The following is a 15,192-nucleotide window of genomic DNA, read 5'->3' on the forward strand; positions in this document are numbered from 1 at the left end:
ACAGACTGGGGTGCAAGAGGGGATTGTCCACATTGTATAGATAAAAGACAGAGATACTATACCTGTTTTTTGTCTATACAATGTGGACAACCCCCTTTTGCACCCCAGTCTGTACATGGAGAGTGCAGACAATCTGTCTTTTTTTTTGTTTATACAATGTAAGTCCCATCTCTCTTGCTCCCCATTCTTTACATTAATTAATTCCAACTTATGTCAGGTGAGTCCCAGGTCTCCCATGGCTGCTAGTGCTTGGAAAAGACTTGCCTTTAAAAGCTGTGTTCAGGTAAGCCTTTAGCCCAGATAAAATAGCATAGCATTTGATCATGTTAGGACTGACCAGAATGGGAAGACTTTGGCGTGAGTTGGTCAGCTTAACATATAATGCAATATGTGAAACTAACATTCCCTTTTTTAATATAGAAAACTAGTTAGTACAGCATTAATGGTATTTACTGATTGCTTGTTTATCATTGTTTTTGCCATACTTACACTACAAATTTGTATATTTTAAGCAACATAATAGGCATTTTATTTCTTTATGCACATTAACAAAATAGCCTTTTGTGACTCATCCTGTAGCTATTATTTGATGATTACTAACCAGAAGTGGAGATCTTACAGTCATTTTTCATGTTAGCAAACAGGTTTTGTTTTATAAATATTTATGTAAATATAGTTAACAAAAAGATGCCTTTAGTGTTCATATTACCTACACCATAATATCACAAAATGGTCCAAATAATGAAAGGGGTAAGTGGGTGCATTCTTTTTCTAACTGATTTGGTGTAAATTCCCACAAATATCAAATTATCTAGGTTGCAATATATTTCTGGAGGAGTCAACACAACTTTGAAACATTTCAGTTCCAACTGAAGTTATATTCAGGCAATGGAAACTGCAGTCACTTTACGTCCCATTTTAGAATCTAAAGGGAGGTGTTCCAAAAACCCAGATTTCATGTATTTTGTCATACTACACTTACATAAAAGCTACCCAAATCAATAATACTTTAATACATATTCTGACTGCTGATAATGAAGATAATTCATATAGTGGTAATATTCTGCCTCAGGAAATGTCTATAGCAATTTCCTGGTAAAATGTTGTATACGATAGATAGCAGAGACATATATTCTATATTTAAATACCAGATTCCTCTGTGTATCCCCATCCTGTTGTCCAACACATTTTAGGAGTTATAAATGAGTCTTGCTGTGGCGGTAAGCAGATGGCTTGTTGATAATCTAAAATTAAAGAACAATAAAAACATTTTAAATGCTTCCTATAAAATGCGTTGGTCATGATGAAGGTCATAGGAGAAGCCATTGCAGCCATGTCGTTGTCAGCGGGACCAACAGCAAATCAGAAGCTCATGAGGATGGGGCAAATTATTTGCACAATGAATAAATAAAGTTACCTAAGTCACTCATGGTCAAGCAACAAAAAAAAAAACATCTTCTACAAGTGTGCAAACACATTGTTCTATTGCTAAACATATTAAAGTTACACCAACTACACCTTCAGTCGACATGATTATAAGTGTAAACTATAATTCCACATCAGTCCTACCTATAAAAATTCAATTGAGCTATTTATGAAGCTAAGTATGGGCCTTATTTAGAGTTGGATGAAACTCCAACTGTGGGCCTCAAAAATGTACTTTGTTTTACTGTACATGCACGGTAATACAAACCGGAATTTGATTTGCATGTAAGTAGCACTTGTGACACCCTATTTCTGGAGAGGTGGTTCATGGGTATGCAAGCATAAGTTGTTATTTACAGGGGATTCAGGTCTATAAAAACTTAAGGGTACCTCCAGTGCAAACCAACCCCATGCTCAATAGCCCTAGGGCTGTGGGCAGGGCCGGATTAATCATAGGGCTAACTGGGCTACAGCCCATGGGCCTCGGGCATCCAGGGGGCCCTTGAAAGTGCTCAGCAGCAGTATTGATCGGTCGGGGGCGGGGGCGCCCCCACCCCGATCAGTGCTGCTGAGCACTTTCACTGCAGTACTTCCCCGGCGCGCTGTAGTCTCCTTACTGTGGAGATCTCGTGAGTCTCACTCTCACGAGATCTCCTCAGTAAAGAGTGTACAGCGTGCCGGGGAAGGAGAAGGAGGTAAGTGCCGGGGTAGGGGGCAGCTCGGCTCACCAAGGGGGGCAGCTCGGATCACGGGGGGGGGGGGGGCCTTAATCCGGCCCTGGCTGTGGGTGATAGGGTAAGTTCCAATAAACCCTGTCAGCCATTGACTGCTGTTGCTTGTAGAACTAAAAGCGCCAGCATGCAAATAAGTGCCAGTGGTCCCTCAAGCTTAGCTAATAGCTAAATACTCAACCAAATACCCATCCTTTCTCTGTGACATGAAGATACGCTAAGGGCTTTATTTAGCAAATTGAGCAATTTTAGCTAAAAGGTCCAAAGGTTCAATACAAGTAATATTTTTTCCTTGCATGGAAAATGCTGCCTAATTTTGCACGTAGCACAGAAATACGGGGCAGCTTCATTTGTATACTGCAATATATAGCTGAGCTAGGTTGTATCCTTTTCTCAACTCTAAATCTGCTTGTACATTTGAAATCCCCCCAACCTGCAGCACAAAATGGTTTTTGCCAATGTGCAAGGTTCCACCTTCAGGTTGATTTGCTCATTACTCCAAAATTATCTTAATAATGCTGCACATGCAACTCACAATATCCATGTTCGGCCATATCTGTGCCCATAAATTAGACTTCATAGACTCTAGACAAGATCCTATGTCTGAACAGGAAAATGTTATGGTTTTATTACTAAACTAACCTCTTTGTTTAATCAAATAGAAAATATCCTTAATTTATAATTTAAAAAGGAAAGCCAAAGCAAATCTTCTTTAATCCAAAGGATAATGTATAAGAAATAACTTTTCTTTTAATCCACAAGATTTTTTTAATTGATTTTTAAAAGCCATAACAGATAAAGCAAACTGCTCCTCCTCAAGCTGTGCTGCAAAATTAGAATGAGCACAAGTTCCTGCCAATACAATTTTCAGCCAATCACAATAAGTTTCCAATGTTAGTCGAGATGTGATTGGCTGGGGTCTTGGGACTTCATGCTTTGATCACACATCAGTATAGATTAATTTAATCTTTATTGATGCATGGGGAAAAATACCATTGTTATGGAGTACCACTGATGTCCATTTAATATTCGTTTATTCTGCACTTTAAATTGAGTTTCTACCTGTATTTTATCAATACAAGCAATACACTTATTGCTGTTATAGATAATGCCAATTCAACCTGCTAATAAGTATTCTGCGAAATGCATTACAAATCCAAAACCAGGTAATAAATTGCAACTTGGGTAGGGTCCCACTGTCTTACCAAGATGTTTTAGAAGTTCCATCAGTGAAATCACTTACCATTGTATGTGATTGGTGATTTTAGTTTTAGCAGCGCAATATCATTTCCATGTTCTGCTCCAGTGTAACCAGGATGAATTATAATTTCTTCAAGATCGAAAGTTGGTGTAGTTGGAGTTATGTCTGACTGCTTTGCAATACCACCATAAAGAGTCCAAAATCTGGGTAGGTAAAATCTAAACAAAATACACAAAATATATGTTAAAATTTGTAATTAAATTAGAGATGTTCAGACTCGGTTCCCCAAAAACCGAACACACCCGTAATTAATCGCCCTCGGAATTGAAAATGAGGCAAAACGTCATTGTTACGTCGTCGGATTTCGGATCTCATGAGCTTCGGATTCTATAAATACCGCCCTCCACGGCGATCCAGCACCATTTCACAGAGGGGCACAGAAGGGGTAGCACAGTTCTTGGCAGTCTCTAGTGCTATTAGGCAGCGTCATAGGTAGAAAAGAAAAAGAAAGGGTAGCAGTGTTCTTCAAAGTCTCTAGTGACATTCAGGAGAGCTCCATTGCTCCATTGCTAATTGTCATTGCTGAAATAGAAATAATAGATCTTGCAGGCTTGATCTTCTAAATCTGCAGTCACATTGTACTGTGTTATATAGGTAACATACAAAGAGGAGAGCTCCATTGCTAATAGTCATTGCTGAAATACAAATAATAGGTCTGGCAGGCTTGGTCTTCTAAATCTGCAGTCACATTGTACTGTTATCAAAATGGATTCACAGCAGTACACAGAAGACAAGGAGCCCCAAGCAGTTGCTTGCACCGTTCATGATGATAGTAATCCCTCTACGTCATCTGCTAAATCAGTGGTTCCCAAACTTTTGCAGTTCGCGGCACCCTTAGAGTCTTCATATTTTTTTCAAGGCACCCCTCCTCCTTATAATTACAGAGCAGTCCCATTTTATAAGTAGCTGGGTCAAAAAACGTAATAAGTATTTAGGTCAGGACAGAAATACTTATTTAGTTGTATGCAAAAAAACACAAATCCAAGGGAAAATAATATTTTTATATATTTTTTTCAATTATATTTCTGTCAAAGAATAATTTAGAGCTAATTCACTCTGTGCCCCCTGCATCCATGCTCTGTGGCCCTGCATCATCTCCACTCGGTCTGCGCCCCCTCTGCATCTACTCCCTCTGCGCCCCCTCTGCATCCACTCCCTCTGCGCCCCCTTGCTCTGCCCCCTCAATCTGCCCCCTCTACCCCCTCGCTTTGCCCTCTCTGCATCTTCGCTCTGCCCCCTCGCTCTGCCCAGTCTGCATCCCGTAAAGGGGGCAGAGGGTCACTGCTTGCCACTGAATGTCGGGCGTGACATCATCACACCTGACATTCAGTGACAAGCGGCAGGAGAGAGGAGGATGCTGGGTCCCGGGCGCTGCCGGATTGGTAAGTTTTTTTTTTTTGGTTTTTTTTTTTCTCTACCTGGCCACGACACCCCTGTGATATCGCCGCGGCACCCCTGGGAGCCGCGGCACACAGTTTGGGAACCTAGGTGCTAAATCCTATGCTAAAGGTAATACTGTTTTTAAGTCAGGGAAACAAATGTAAAAAAAACACCTTTTACCTTGGACAAGAAAAAAAGACCTGTAATCCAGGCAAAGTTATCTGCAGAAAAAATAAAATTGCCAACATGCCATTCTACACATGCAGTAGCCAGGAAAGAATGAGGCTTTCGCCTTTTTCTATGAGTGCTAGTTCTGCAACTGTCACTGAGGCATCTTCTTGCAAGGTCAGTCATTACCAACCAAGATCTTGTCATTCGGACTCCAAAAGTGGTGTCCAAATATTTGTACGTGTAAAAGCCGAGTTGGAAGAAAACAGTAAAGTTACATAAATCCCTGAGGAGAGTCTATCCACGAGTGCTATGTGTAATCCTGACCTGTCTGATAGTGTACCCATAAAGAAGGCCCCTTTCAGCATTTTTGCAGATGTGTACATAAACAGCCCAAGTGTAGCCGGTGATATATAAATTGAGGATGCCACTTTGGAATTGCAACAGGATTAGGGGGATATTTGTGTAGCTGACGAGGGCGCTAATAAGGATGTTGATGAGGATGATGTTGTTTGTGTAAGTCCTGCACCAGTGGAAGCAGTTCTTGCACATGATAAGAAGAAGGCCATTGTCATGCCTGGGCATAAGACCAAAAAATCCATCTCTTATGTGTGGAATTATTTTTACCCAAATCCTGGCAAATCCTGTGTGGTTTGGTTTTGGTTTTGGATCCCTATTTTTTAAATCCCTATTTTTTTTTGCTAAAATCACATAATTTTGCTTTTTTTCCCCTACATTATTATTAACCTCAATAACATTAATTTCAAGTCATTTGCAGTCAGTTTTGACCACCTCACAGGTCACAATATTATTTTCATACACTTTCAAACAAAGACTGCAGCAGTTCTTGCCAGTGGTAAGAAGAAGGCCATTGCCATGCCTGGGCATAAGACCAAAAAATCCACCTCTTTGGTGTGGAATTATTTTTACCCAAATCCTGCCAACAATTCTCTAGCATTTGTAAAGCCACAGTCAGTAGACTTAGGGACCTTAACCATCTAGGAAACTCATCCATATTACGCCATTTGAAGTGAGTTCATGTCAAGCTCTTGGGAAAATCGAAAACTTATGCTAAAAAAATAACAACAAGCCATCCAGCATCAGCTAGGTTCCTTCTCTCAGCTAGATCCCGACACCTTAAATGTACACCCACAACACCGTCCTCATCAATATCCTCAATAGCTATCGGAGATAGTCCTGCATCCAAGTTGCTAAGGCTAGATGACGCCTCCACTATCCTGGATTCCTCAGAAGAATTCTTGAGTGTTAGTCCCACTGCTGCTGCGGCTGCTGGGGGTGAATCTTCATCCCAGATGCAGACCAAGAAGAAGACTACTAGTAGTTTACAACAATTGAATGTTAAACAATCCTTTACAAGAGGAGGCAAGTATGAAAGCTGTCACCCAGTCGCAAAGCGGATCACAGATGCCATGGCGACTTTGCTAGTATTAGATCTGCGTCCAATATCCACTATTAATGCAGCTGGTTTTAGACAATTACTTGAGGTCTTGTGTCCCCGTTACCAAATTCCATCACGTCACCATTTTACTAGAAAAGCTATTCCTCACCTCTACCAGAAGGATCATAAAAATGTAATTATTGGGCTACAAAATGCCATTCTACCCACTGTACACTTAACCACAGATATGTGGACAAGCAGAACTGGGCAAACTAAAGATTATATGACTGTGACAGCCCACTGGGTTGGTGATTCGCCTTCACCAGCAGAAACAGCAGCAGCTTATACCCAAGTACATCACATTTTTCAGAGGAAGGCTACTCTGTGTATCACCGGCTTCACTAACAGGCATACAGCTGACATGCTGTTACATAAACTGGGTGTCAGAGACGAGACAAGGCGCAGGTCAGAGGTAATACCGCTGACAACCTGTTTGAAAAACTAAGGGATGTCATTGCAACATGGCTTATCCGCTTGGACTCTCCTCAGGATATGTTTTGCTAACTCAATAAACTTGGTGGTACAGAGCTTTTTAAAAAATGACTGGGACGTGCAGGAGATGCTGCCTGTGGGCCGTAAAATATCTGGAAATTTCCGGCATTCAGTAATAACATGTAACAGATTGCAGCAGCTACAAGTGCAATTTAATTTGCCCTGCCACCAACTGAAGCAAGAGGTGGTGACAAGGTGGAATTCTACCCTGTATATGCTTCTGCAGATGAAGGAACAACAAAAAGTCATTCACGCTTACTCCACAAGCCGTGACATTGGGAAAGGAGGGGGGATGTATTTCACTCAAGCGCAGTGAAGAATACTTTCCGTGTTGTGCAAGGTGCTGAAATCATTCGAAGTAGTCACCTGCGAAGTTAGTTTAGATACTGCTAGCCTGAGTCAAGTGATTCCCTTAATTAGACTTTTGGAAAAGCAACTTGAGAAACTGAAGGAGGAGATTAAACAAAACAATTCCGCTAAGTATATCGGACTTGTAGATCAAGTACTTTATTCGCTTTGCCAGAATCCAAGCGCTCGTCGCCATGTATTATCTGTAGAATTACCACAGTTATTCAAGAAACGGGTGGACTCATCAAATGAACCATAACTGACTTCATGATCCAAGGACAATTCCATCTTGCACCACTTTTCTTTACTGACACTGCTGTGTGGCAATGTTTCCTAGATGTGCTAGGAACTGCCGAGTGTTTGAGTCATTGCTCTGTCACTTAGTATCCAGTCAGGTCGCTGCAGTCTTTGTTTGAAAGTGAATGAAATTATTATTGTAACCTGTGAGGTGGTCAAAATTGACTACAAATGACTTGAAATTGAAAAGAAGCACAATCTGCAACACACCTGCTGCCCAGCCCATGTGATATGATAAACCACTGGTAACCTGGCTATTCATAATTTTGCATCCACACATTCCCCAGCTGTGATGACTCATACATCAATGAAGCATAGTCTGGACTGAATTGTCCATCAATTATCTAACCCACAGCTGGTATTTTTTAGGTGACAGCAGGTGGTAAGCTGCCCGAGATTTCAATATTATGTATAAGAATGAGGCCTTGTGGGAATGAATTCACACATATGCAGAACTGTAAAGCAAATACAATGCAAAAACAGCAAATTGTCTCAAAATCTTTCTGCAATGAAATTAAAATATATACAAATGGTATGTGGTGCAGTTAAATGTGACTTCTAGAGTATGACTAAAATATCTGTATACACAACCCAAGCCTCAGCCACCTACTAAAATGCTGTTCATTGTGATATCACAAACCAATTGAGTCAAGTGATTTCCTGTTCAATTCATCTGTCATTGGCTCCTAGTGAGAGACAGCATTAACCATTTCTTTTCTTTTACACTTGTCTAATGAAAAAATACACACAATCTAGTACTACTGCAAAAAAATACAGTACTGTAATTCATACTTGCCAACTCTCTCGGAATGTCCGGGAGACTCCCGCATTTTGCGACAGTCTCCCGGACTCCCGGGAGAGTGTGGCAATCTTCCGAATTCTGCCCACTTCCCTAGGAAGTGCCCCACTTCCTAGTGAAGTGGGCAGAATTAGGTCCCAAACGCCACGATTCCCGGTGAATCGCGAGGCCAAAATGATGCGATTCTTGTCGCCCCGCCGCCTCACGCCCACCTCCACTGGCAGGCTCCCGGAAGAGAGCTGAAGAAAGTTGGTAAGTATGCTGTAATTACAAATGGTGTATATCTACTATATAAAAGCCTAGTGGCGTGTGTCTGTGTGAAAAAAAAAAAACAAGCTGCAGCGCCACCTGCTGGGCGAAGTAATACACCGACCTACTAAATTCTTAGTGTGTGTGGAAAAAAAAACTCAGAAAGGGCTGAAATTTGCTGCAGCGCCACCTGCTGGGCGGAGTTATACACTGACCTACTAAATTCTTAGTGTGTGTGGGAAAAAAAACTCAGAAAGGGCTGAAATTTGGTCTACTAAGATGTTTTTAATTTGTTAATTTCATTTGTTAATTGTTAAAAGTGTTTATAAAGATTTAAAAAAAATATATATATATTTCTTGAAGGAGAAGTGACAGTTGGGAGTGGTTGGTGGTTGCCGGGGGTGACAGTTGGGAGTGGTTGGTGGTTGCCGGGGGTGACAGTGGGGAGTGGTTGGTGGTTGCCGGGGGTGACAGAGCGAGAGGAGTGTGATACTCAGGACCGCTGAGAGAGATCCCTGTGTCTGGATAGACATCTGGATAGATGTGGCGATAAAGATGAAGGATGAGGTGATGGAGAAAAATGATGAGGTGGTGACATGTGGACAAAACCACGTTAAAAAAGGGCGCTTGTGTCGGGAAGTAACGCTCTTCCCCTGAGGAGGACTGGGCTAGGCCCAAATGCATGACAAGAACCTTTTTAACACCTTAAGTAGCTTGATTTGACTAGAATGCATGAGTATCATGCACGGGTTAACTTGTATATATATATATATATATATATTACAAATAAAAATAGAAAAGTCACTAAGTCACTATAGTAATCCTTAAAACATGGTCAGTGAAGGTCATGAAAGCAATCACCAAAGCAGTAGAAAGGTACCTGTTACTCAGCATAGTAATTATTGGAGTAGCTTTTACATTAGTAAATTCACATTGGCTTCTGTCTCAGATTACAGAGAGAAACGCAAGGTCACATTCTGCTTGGAGGTGACTTCAATATGATCTCTGAGGTGTTTCAGGACTATTCCTCTGATAAGTCTTTTTCCAAGACAGTTGAAAAAGTAAAATACTTGGCCAGCAAGTGACTTTGCAGTTCACAACTTTTGAAAATGATTGTTAAAAATGTGGCCCAATCTTGTACTGTTATTAAAACAGGTGATAGGACTTACTTCACCTAAACAATGAAAGCAACTTGGCATCTGAATTATTGGAAAAGTGATAGCATTAAATTTATCAATTTGCATGCCATACATCTATAAAATGTCTTACAATGTGTCACGGCAGCATGCACCTTTCATTAGATACACACTACGTGCTACCTCGCTTCATTTTTTGAGGTTTGTGGGATCCCTCTTAGGACATACAGCAGGACATACAGCAGAAGCATACTAGATTTTAGTGAGCGAAGAGTTAAATTTGATAAACTAATTTCTGAGCAAACCGTGGTGTGAAATATTGATGCTTAGTAACATCAAAATTATTTAATTTAACTTTAATATTAGTAAGTTATTTAACTGCACAGAGTATTTAAAGTACTGAAATGTTTCCTCTGAAGTTCTAGCACTGACCATGCAGGATCCACTAGTGTTTAGTTTAAATAAAAGCAATTGAACATTACAAGGATGAAAGCACAGGATCAGGGCAAACCACAGATTCGATTTATCTTCAATTTCTTTAAATAACGCTCTTCATAGGTCAGCAATGTCACATGAAAATGAAGAACTAGGCTGAATATAGATTGTACAAGCAGAAATCAAAGGTTTCCAAAAATAAAATAAACCATAGAAAAAAAACCCACAGTTAAAATTACCTTAAAAGTAAAAAAAGGAGGCTCTTTACGAAGCATAATCACAACCACTCTGAGTGCAGAAGTAGGTTTGGACCCACCGTGCACCTCAGTTTACGCAAGTGCAATGTCACGAACACGCTCCCAGCTTCCGTGACTTTGGGTGTTCGCTGTATAAGGTTACACACGATTCCAGCACTCAATTCCCTCTCTACCTATCACACAGGCTATAGACCTGCTGAATCGCCCCACAACAGCGTTTTCACACCCCCACACACTTCAGGTTTTGAAAAAACCTACTGAATTCGGGCAATAGGACCCCAATGTACTGTCCCACACTGGCACACAAGGCTTCTGGCTACCCACAGCTTACCAAGGCTCACGACAGCAAACAAAGGGTTAACTCTTCACACCTTCAGACTGTTACACAAATGTAAATGCAAGCACACACTAAGCTTGTTAATAAAAATGTATCAACAAATCACACACCAGCATTCAAAGGGTTAACTTGGTCGAGCTATATTCTTCTTAACAGGCTAATGGATTCGTTAGAGTATCAAGGATGCAAATTACTACATTTATGGATTTAATATACAAAGGTACAGGGCATTCAGATATAGTAAAAGCAATAAACAATTTGACGTAACATACACAAGCAAAGCAGTTTAAAATAAAAGAGGTTACATACAGAGTATCACTTATATGAGTTGTATAATCTGTGCCATGGGAAATTGGCTAGGAAGATGGACAGCTTATCAATGTGGATTTATTTTCCCAAAAGACTGACAATCTGCCCAGTTCCAAAACATGTTTTTAAGCAAAATTAAATGGGACAGTTTTGACAGGGGCAGTGTTAAATGCTAATAGAGGGGCAGGGATGTTCCCTGAGTGTCACTATAGTTTGCACACAAATATTCCAAAAGTTTGACATTTGCTAATTCTTCACAGATATATCCCAGAGACATAACTCCCCCTTCAATAAACCAGGCATAATCTCCTGCACATTTAAATTCCAAACATGAGGAAATTATGACAATGTGATATACCTTTTCTACAGACATGTGATTATAGCTGTTCCTGGATAACGCCAGCACCTGTCATTCACAACCCTGGTGTAATTTCTGCTCGCAGTATGACGTTGCACCTAGACTTCCCAAAATATAACCTATGATGACATTTTCTTTTGAAGCTCATATTTCTATGTACCTGTATAGGCCTTCAAATGCAGTCTTTGGCTGCAAGGATGTCAAGCTGTGACCGACCCTACAAAGTCTATTCAGATATCCAAAAACTAACTTGTGTCAGGATATAGCTCACAGCAGGGGCCCTTTGTTTCCAGGTGACACAGCTATCTTCTCAAACTGGGATGTGCAGAGCCATCCAATACACATACAACAGACTTTCTGACTTCACATTTTACACTTTAGTAGCTCAACTTATCAATGGATTCAATTGATATACCATATTTACACTGCAGTTATAATTTAGGCCTTATTCCCCACAATTATGTGATGGGTTAACCCTTATAAATAACTAGAGATGTTCACTGACCCCCCCTGTTCTGGTTTTGGTTTTGTATCTGGATTAACTTTGTGTTTTGCTTTTGGTTTTGTCAAAACCATCCTTGCATGTTTTGGTTTTGGTTTTGAATCCCTATTTTTTCTTTTAAATTCCTATTTTGTTTTGCTAAAATCACATACTTTTTTAACCTCAATAGCACAAATTTCAAGTCATTTGCAGTCAATTTTTACCACCTCGCAGGTCACAATATTATTTTCATACACTTTCAAACAAAGACTGTTCTTGCCAGTGATAAGGAGAAGGCTATTGCCATGCCTGGGCATAAGACCAGATAATCCACCTCTTATTTGTGGAAATATTTTTTCCCAAATCCTGACAACAGTTGTTTAGCTATTTGTAGCATTGTAAAGCCACAGTCAGTAGAGGTAGGGACCTTAAGCATGTAGGAACCTCATCCATGTTACGTCATTTAAAGCGAGTTCCTGGAAAGCTTTTGTGAAAATCAGAAACTTATGCTAAAAGATAACAACACGCAGTCTAGCATCAGCTACCTTCCTTCTCTCAGCTAGATCCCAGCACCTGCAATCTACACCCACAACACCTTCATCATCAATATCCTCACAAGTGATCGGAGTTAGTCCTGCATCCAAGTTGGTAAGGCAAGATGGCTTCTTCCGTATCCAAGACTCCTCAGAAAAATCCTTGAGTGTTAGGCCTACTGCTGCTGCTCATGCTGCTGGGGGTGGATCTTCAACTCAGAAGCAGACCAAGAAGAAGACTACCAGTAGTTTACAACAATTGACTGCTAAACAATAGTTTGCAATAGGAAGCAAGTATGAAGCTGTCACCCAGTCGCAAAGCAGATCACAGATGCCATGGCCACTTTGCTAGTATTAGATCTCCATCCAATATCCACTATTAATGAGGCTGGTTTTAAACAGTTACTTGAGGTCTTGTGTCCCTGTTACCAAATTCCATCACAACACCATTTTACTAGAAAAGCTATTCCTCACCTCTACCAGAAGGTTCGTAAAAATGTAATTATTCGGCTACAGTATGCCATTCTACCGACTGTACACTTAACCACAGATATGTGGACAAGCAGAACTGGGCAAACTAAAGATTATATGATTGTGACAGCCCACTGGGTTGGTGATTCGCCTTCACCAGCAGGGACAGCATCAGCATGTACCCAAGAACATCACATTTTTCAGAGGCAGGCTACTCTGTGTATCATCTGCTTCATTAAGAAGCATATTATTATTATTATTATTATCGTAGATTTATAAGGCACCACAGTGCTCCACAGCGCCGTATAGTAGGGAAAACAAGGTCATACATTAAACAAGACATACGTAAAACAAGAACAGACAAGGCAGCCAAAATCAATGGACACAAGAAAACAAAGGGTATGGAGGACCCTGCTCATTAGAGAGCTTACATTCTAAAGAGAAGAGGGCACAGCTGAAACAAGAGGAGCGAGTGTGGTTCAGAGTGGAGATTGGGATAGTTGTGAGGGTGCATTGGTGTGAATAGTGTTATTGAGGATAATGTCACCTCTAAAAAAGACATGTCTGTGTTTGAAATATTTAGGGCCATTTTTCAGGATTCTACAACAGAATGTAGGGGAAAGCAGCAGCTGCAAGAAGAATAGAATTTAAGGGGAATATACTTTAGTCCAGCGCAATGGAGAATACTTTCTGTGTTGTGCAAAGTGCTGAAACCACTCAATGTAGTCACCTGTGAAGATAGTGCAGACACTGTTAGCTTGAGTCAAGTGATTCCCCTAATTAGACTTTTTGAAAAGCAGTAAGAGATATTGAAGGAGGAAATGAAACAAAGCAATTTCCGCTAATTATGTTGGACTGGTAGACTAAGTACTTTATTTGCTTCGCCAGGATCCAAGAGCTATCAACATCTTGAAATTGGATCATTACATTTTGGCAACTGTACTTGATCTTAGGTTTAAGAGCTATGTCTTTTCTTTCTTTCTTTCTAACTGACCCCGATCTCAAGAGATGCAATGAGCTCCTGGTCAGCAAGCTGACAGCTAAAGTGGTACATAACACAATGACGTCTCCTCCTTCAGTTTCTCTGGAAATTGCTGCTAGGAAAAAACTTAGCTTTCCCAAGACACCCAGTGGTGATTCAGATGAGTCTACACAACATTTTGACATTTGGTCTGATCTAAAAGAATTGCCCAAAAATCGTGACACCTCTTCCATAAAATTAACTACAAATTCCGTGAGGAAGGCCATTACCAGCAATTACATCAAAGTACACAGACTTTTGAGATGGTGGATTCCAGCGGGGAAGAATAAGTATTGTTTGAGGATGATGTACACACTGATGAGAATGAATATGATGACAGTGTATATTGCAGGCGCTGAGATCTAGCTGAGAGAAGGGAGCTAGCCGATGCTGGTATGCATGGAAATGTTTTTGGTAGAATGGCATGTTGGCAATTTCATGTTTTTCTACAGTAAACTTTCACCTTTATTAGAGAGGTGTTTTTTTCTTTACAAAGGTACAAGCTTTTTATTTACATTTTTATTTCCCTGACTTAAAACCACTATGCACTTGAACATAGACTTTAGCACATGAGGTAAAGGGATTAGTATAATCATGACTGAGACTGGAGAGTGACAAGAACAATGCCACCCCTTCTGTTTCTGTATGAGCTATGGCACAGTAGAATGTCACTGGAGACTTTTAAGAACACTGACAGCCCTATTATAACAATTTCTGTTTCAGCACTGAACTCTGTCACCTCTCCTGTTCCTGAGTGAGATATGGTACAGTAAAATTTAACTGCAAATTTAGACCAAGCCTGCCAGCCCTATTGTTCCTATTTCAGCAATTACATTTAGCAATGGAGCAATGGAGCTCTCCTCTTTGTGTTTTACCTATATAACACAGTACAATGTGACTGCAGATTTAGAAGACCAAGCCTGCCAGACCTATTATTTCTATTTCAGCAATGACAATTAGCAATGGAGCTCTCCTGAATGTCACTGGAGACTTTGAAGAACACTGCTACCCTTCATCCTTCCTCTTTCCTTTCTACCTATGATGCTGCCCAACTGCACTAGAGACTGACAAGAACTTTGCTACCCCTTCAGTGTCCCTCTGTGAAATGGCGCTGGATCGCCGTGGAGAGCAGTACTTATAGAATCCAAAGCACGTGAGTTCAGAGATCCGACGACATAACAATTACGTTTTGCATTGTTTTCAATTCCGAGGGCGCGCAAAAGTACCGAGCCGAGCGATCTGCTA

The 15,192-nt window shown here is 40.6% G+C and overlaps 1 protein-coding gene across 3 annotated transcripts in view; it reads right to left on the reverse strand.

Annotated features, from left to right (window-relative positions):
* KLKB1 (kallikrein B1) overlaps positions 1 to 15,192 on the reverse strand; it is a 56,413-nt gene that overhangs the window by 10,811 nt on the left and 30,410 nt on the right. For all 3 annotated transcript variants that reach the window (XM_075196712.1, XM_075196703.1, XM_075196720.1), the window contains 2 exons: positions 3,400 to 3,575; positions 1,149 to 1,244 (listed from right to left, as the gene is read on the reverse strand). In XM_075196712.1, the coding sequence (XP_075052813.1) occupies positions 1,149 to 1,244; positions 3,400 to 3,575 (272 nt within the window). The remainder of the gene's footprint in view (positions 1 to 1,148; positions 1,245 to 3,399; positions 3,576 to 15,192) is intronic.

This window comes from Mixophyes fleayi, chromosome 1 (assembly GCF_038048845.1).
Source record: "Mixophyes fleayi isolate aMixFle1 chromosome 1, aMixFle1.hap1, whole genome shotgun sequence".
Classification (NCBI taxonomy): Eukaryota; Metazoa; Chordata; class Amphibia; order Anura; family Limnodynastidae; genus Mixophyes; species Mixophyes fleayi.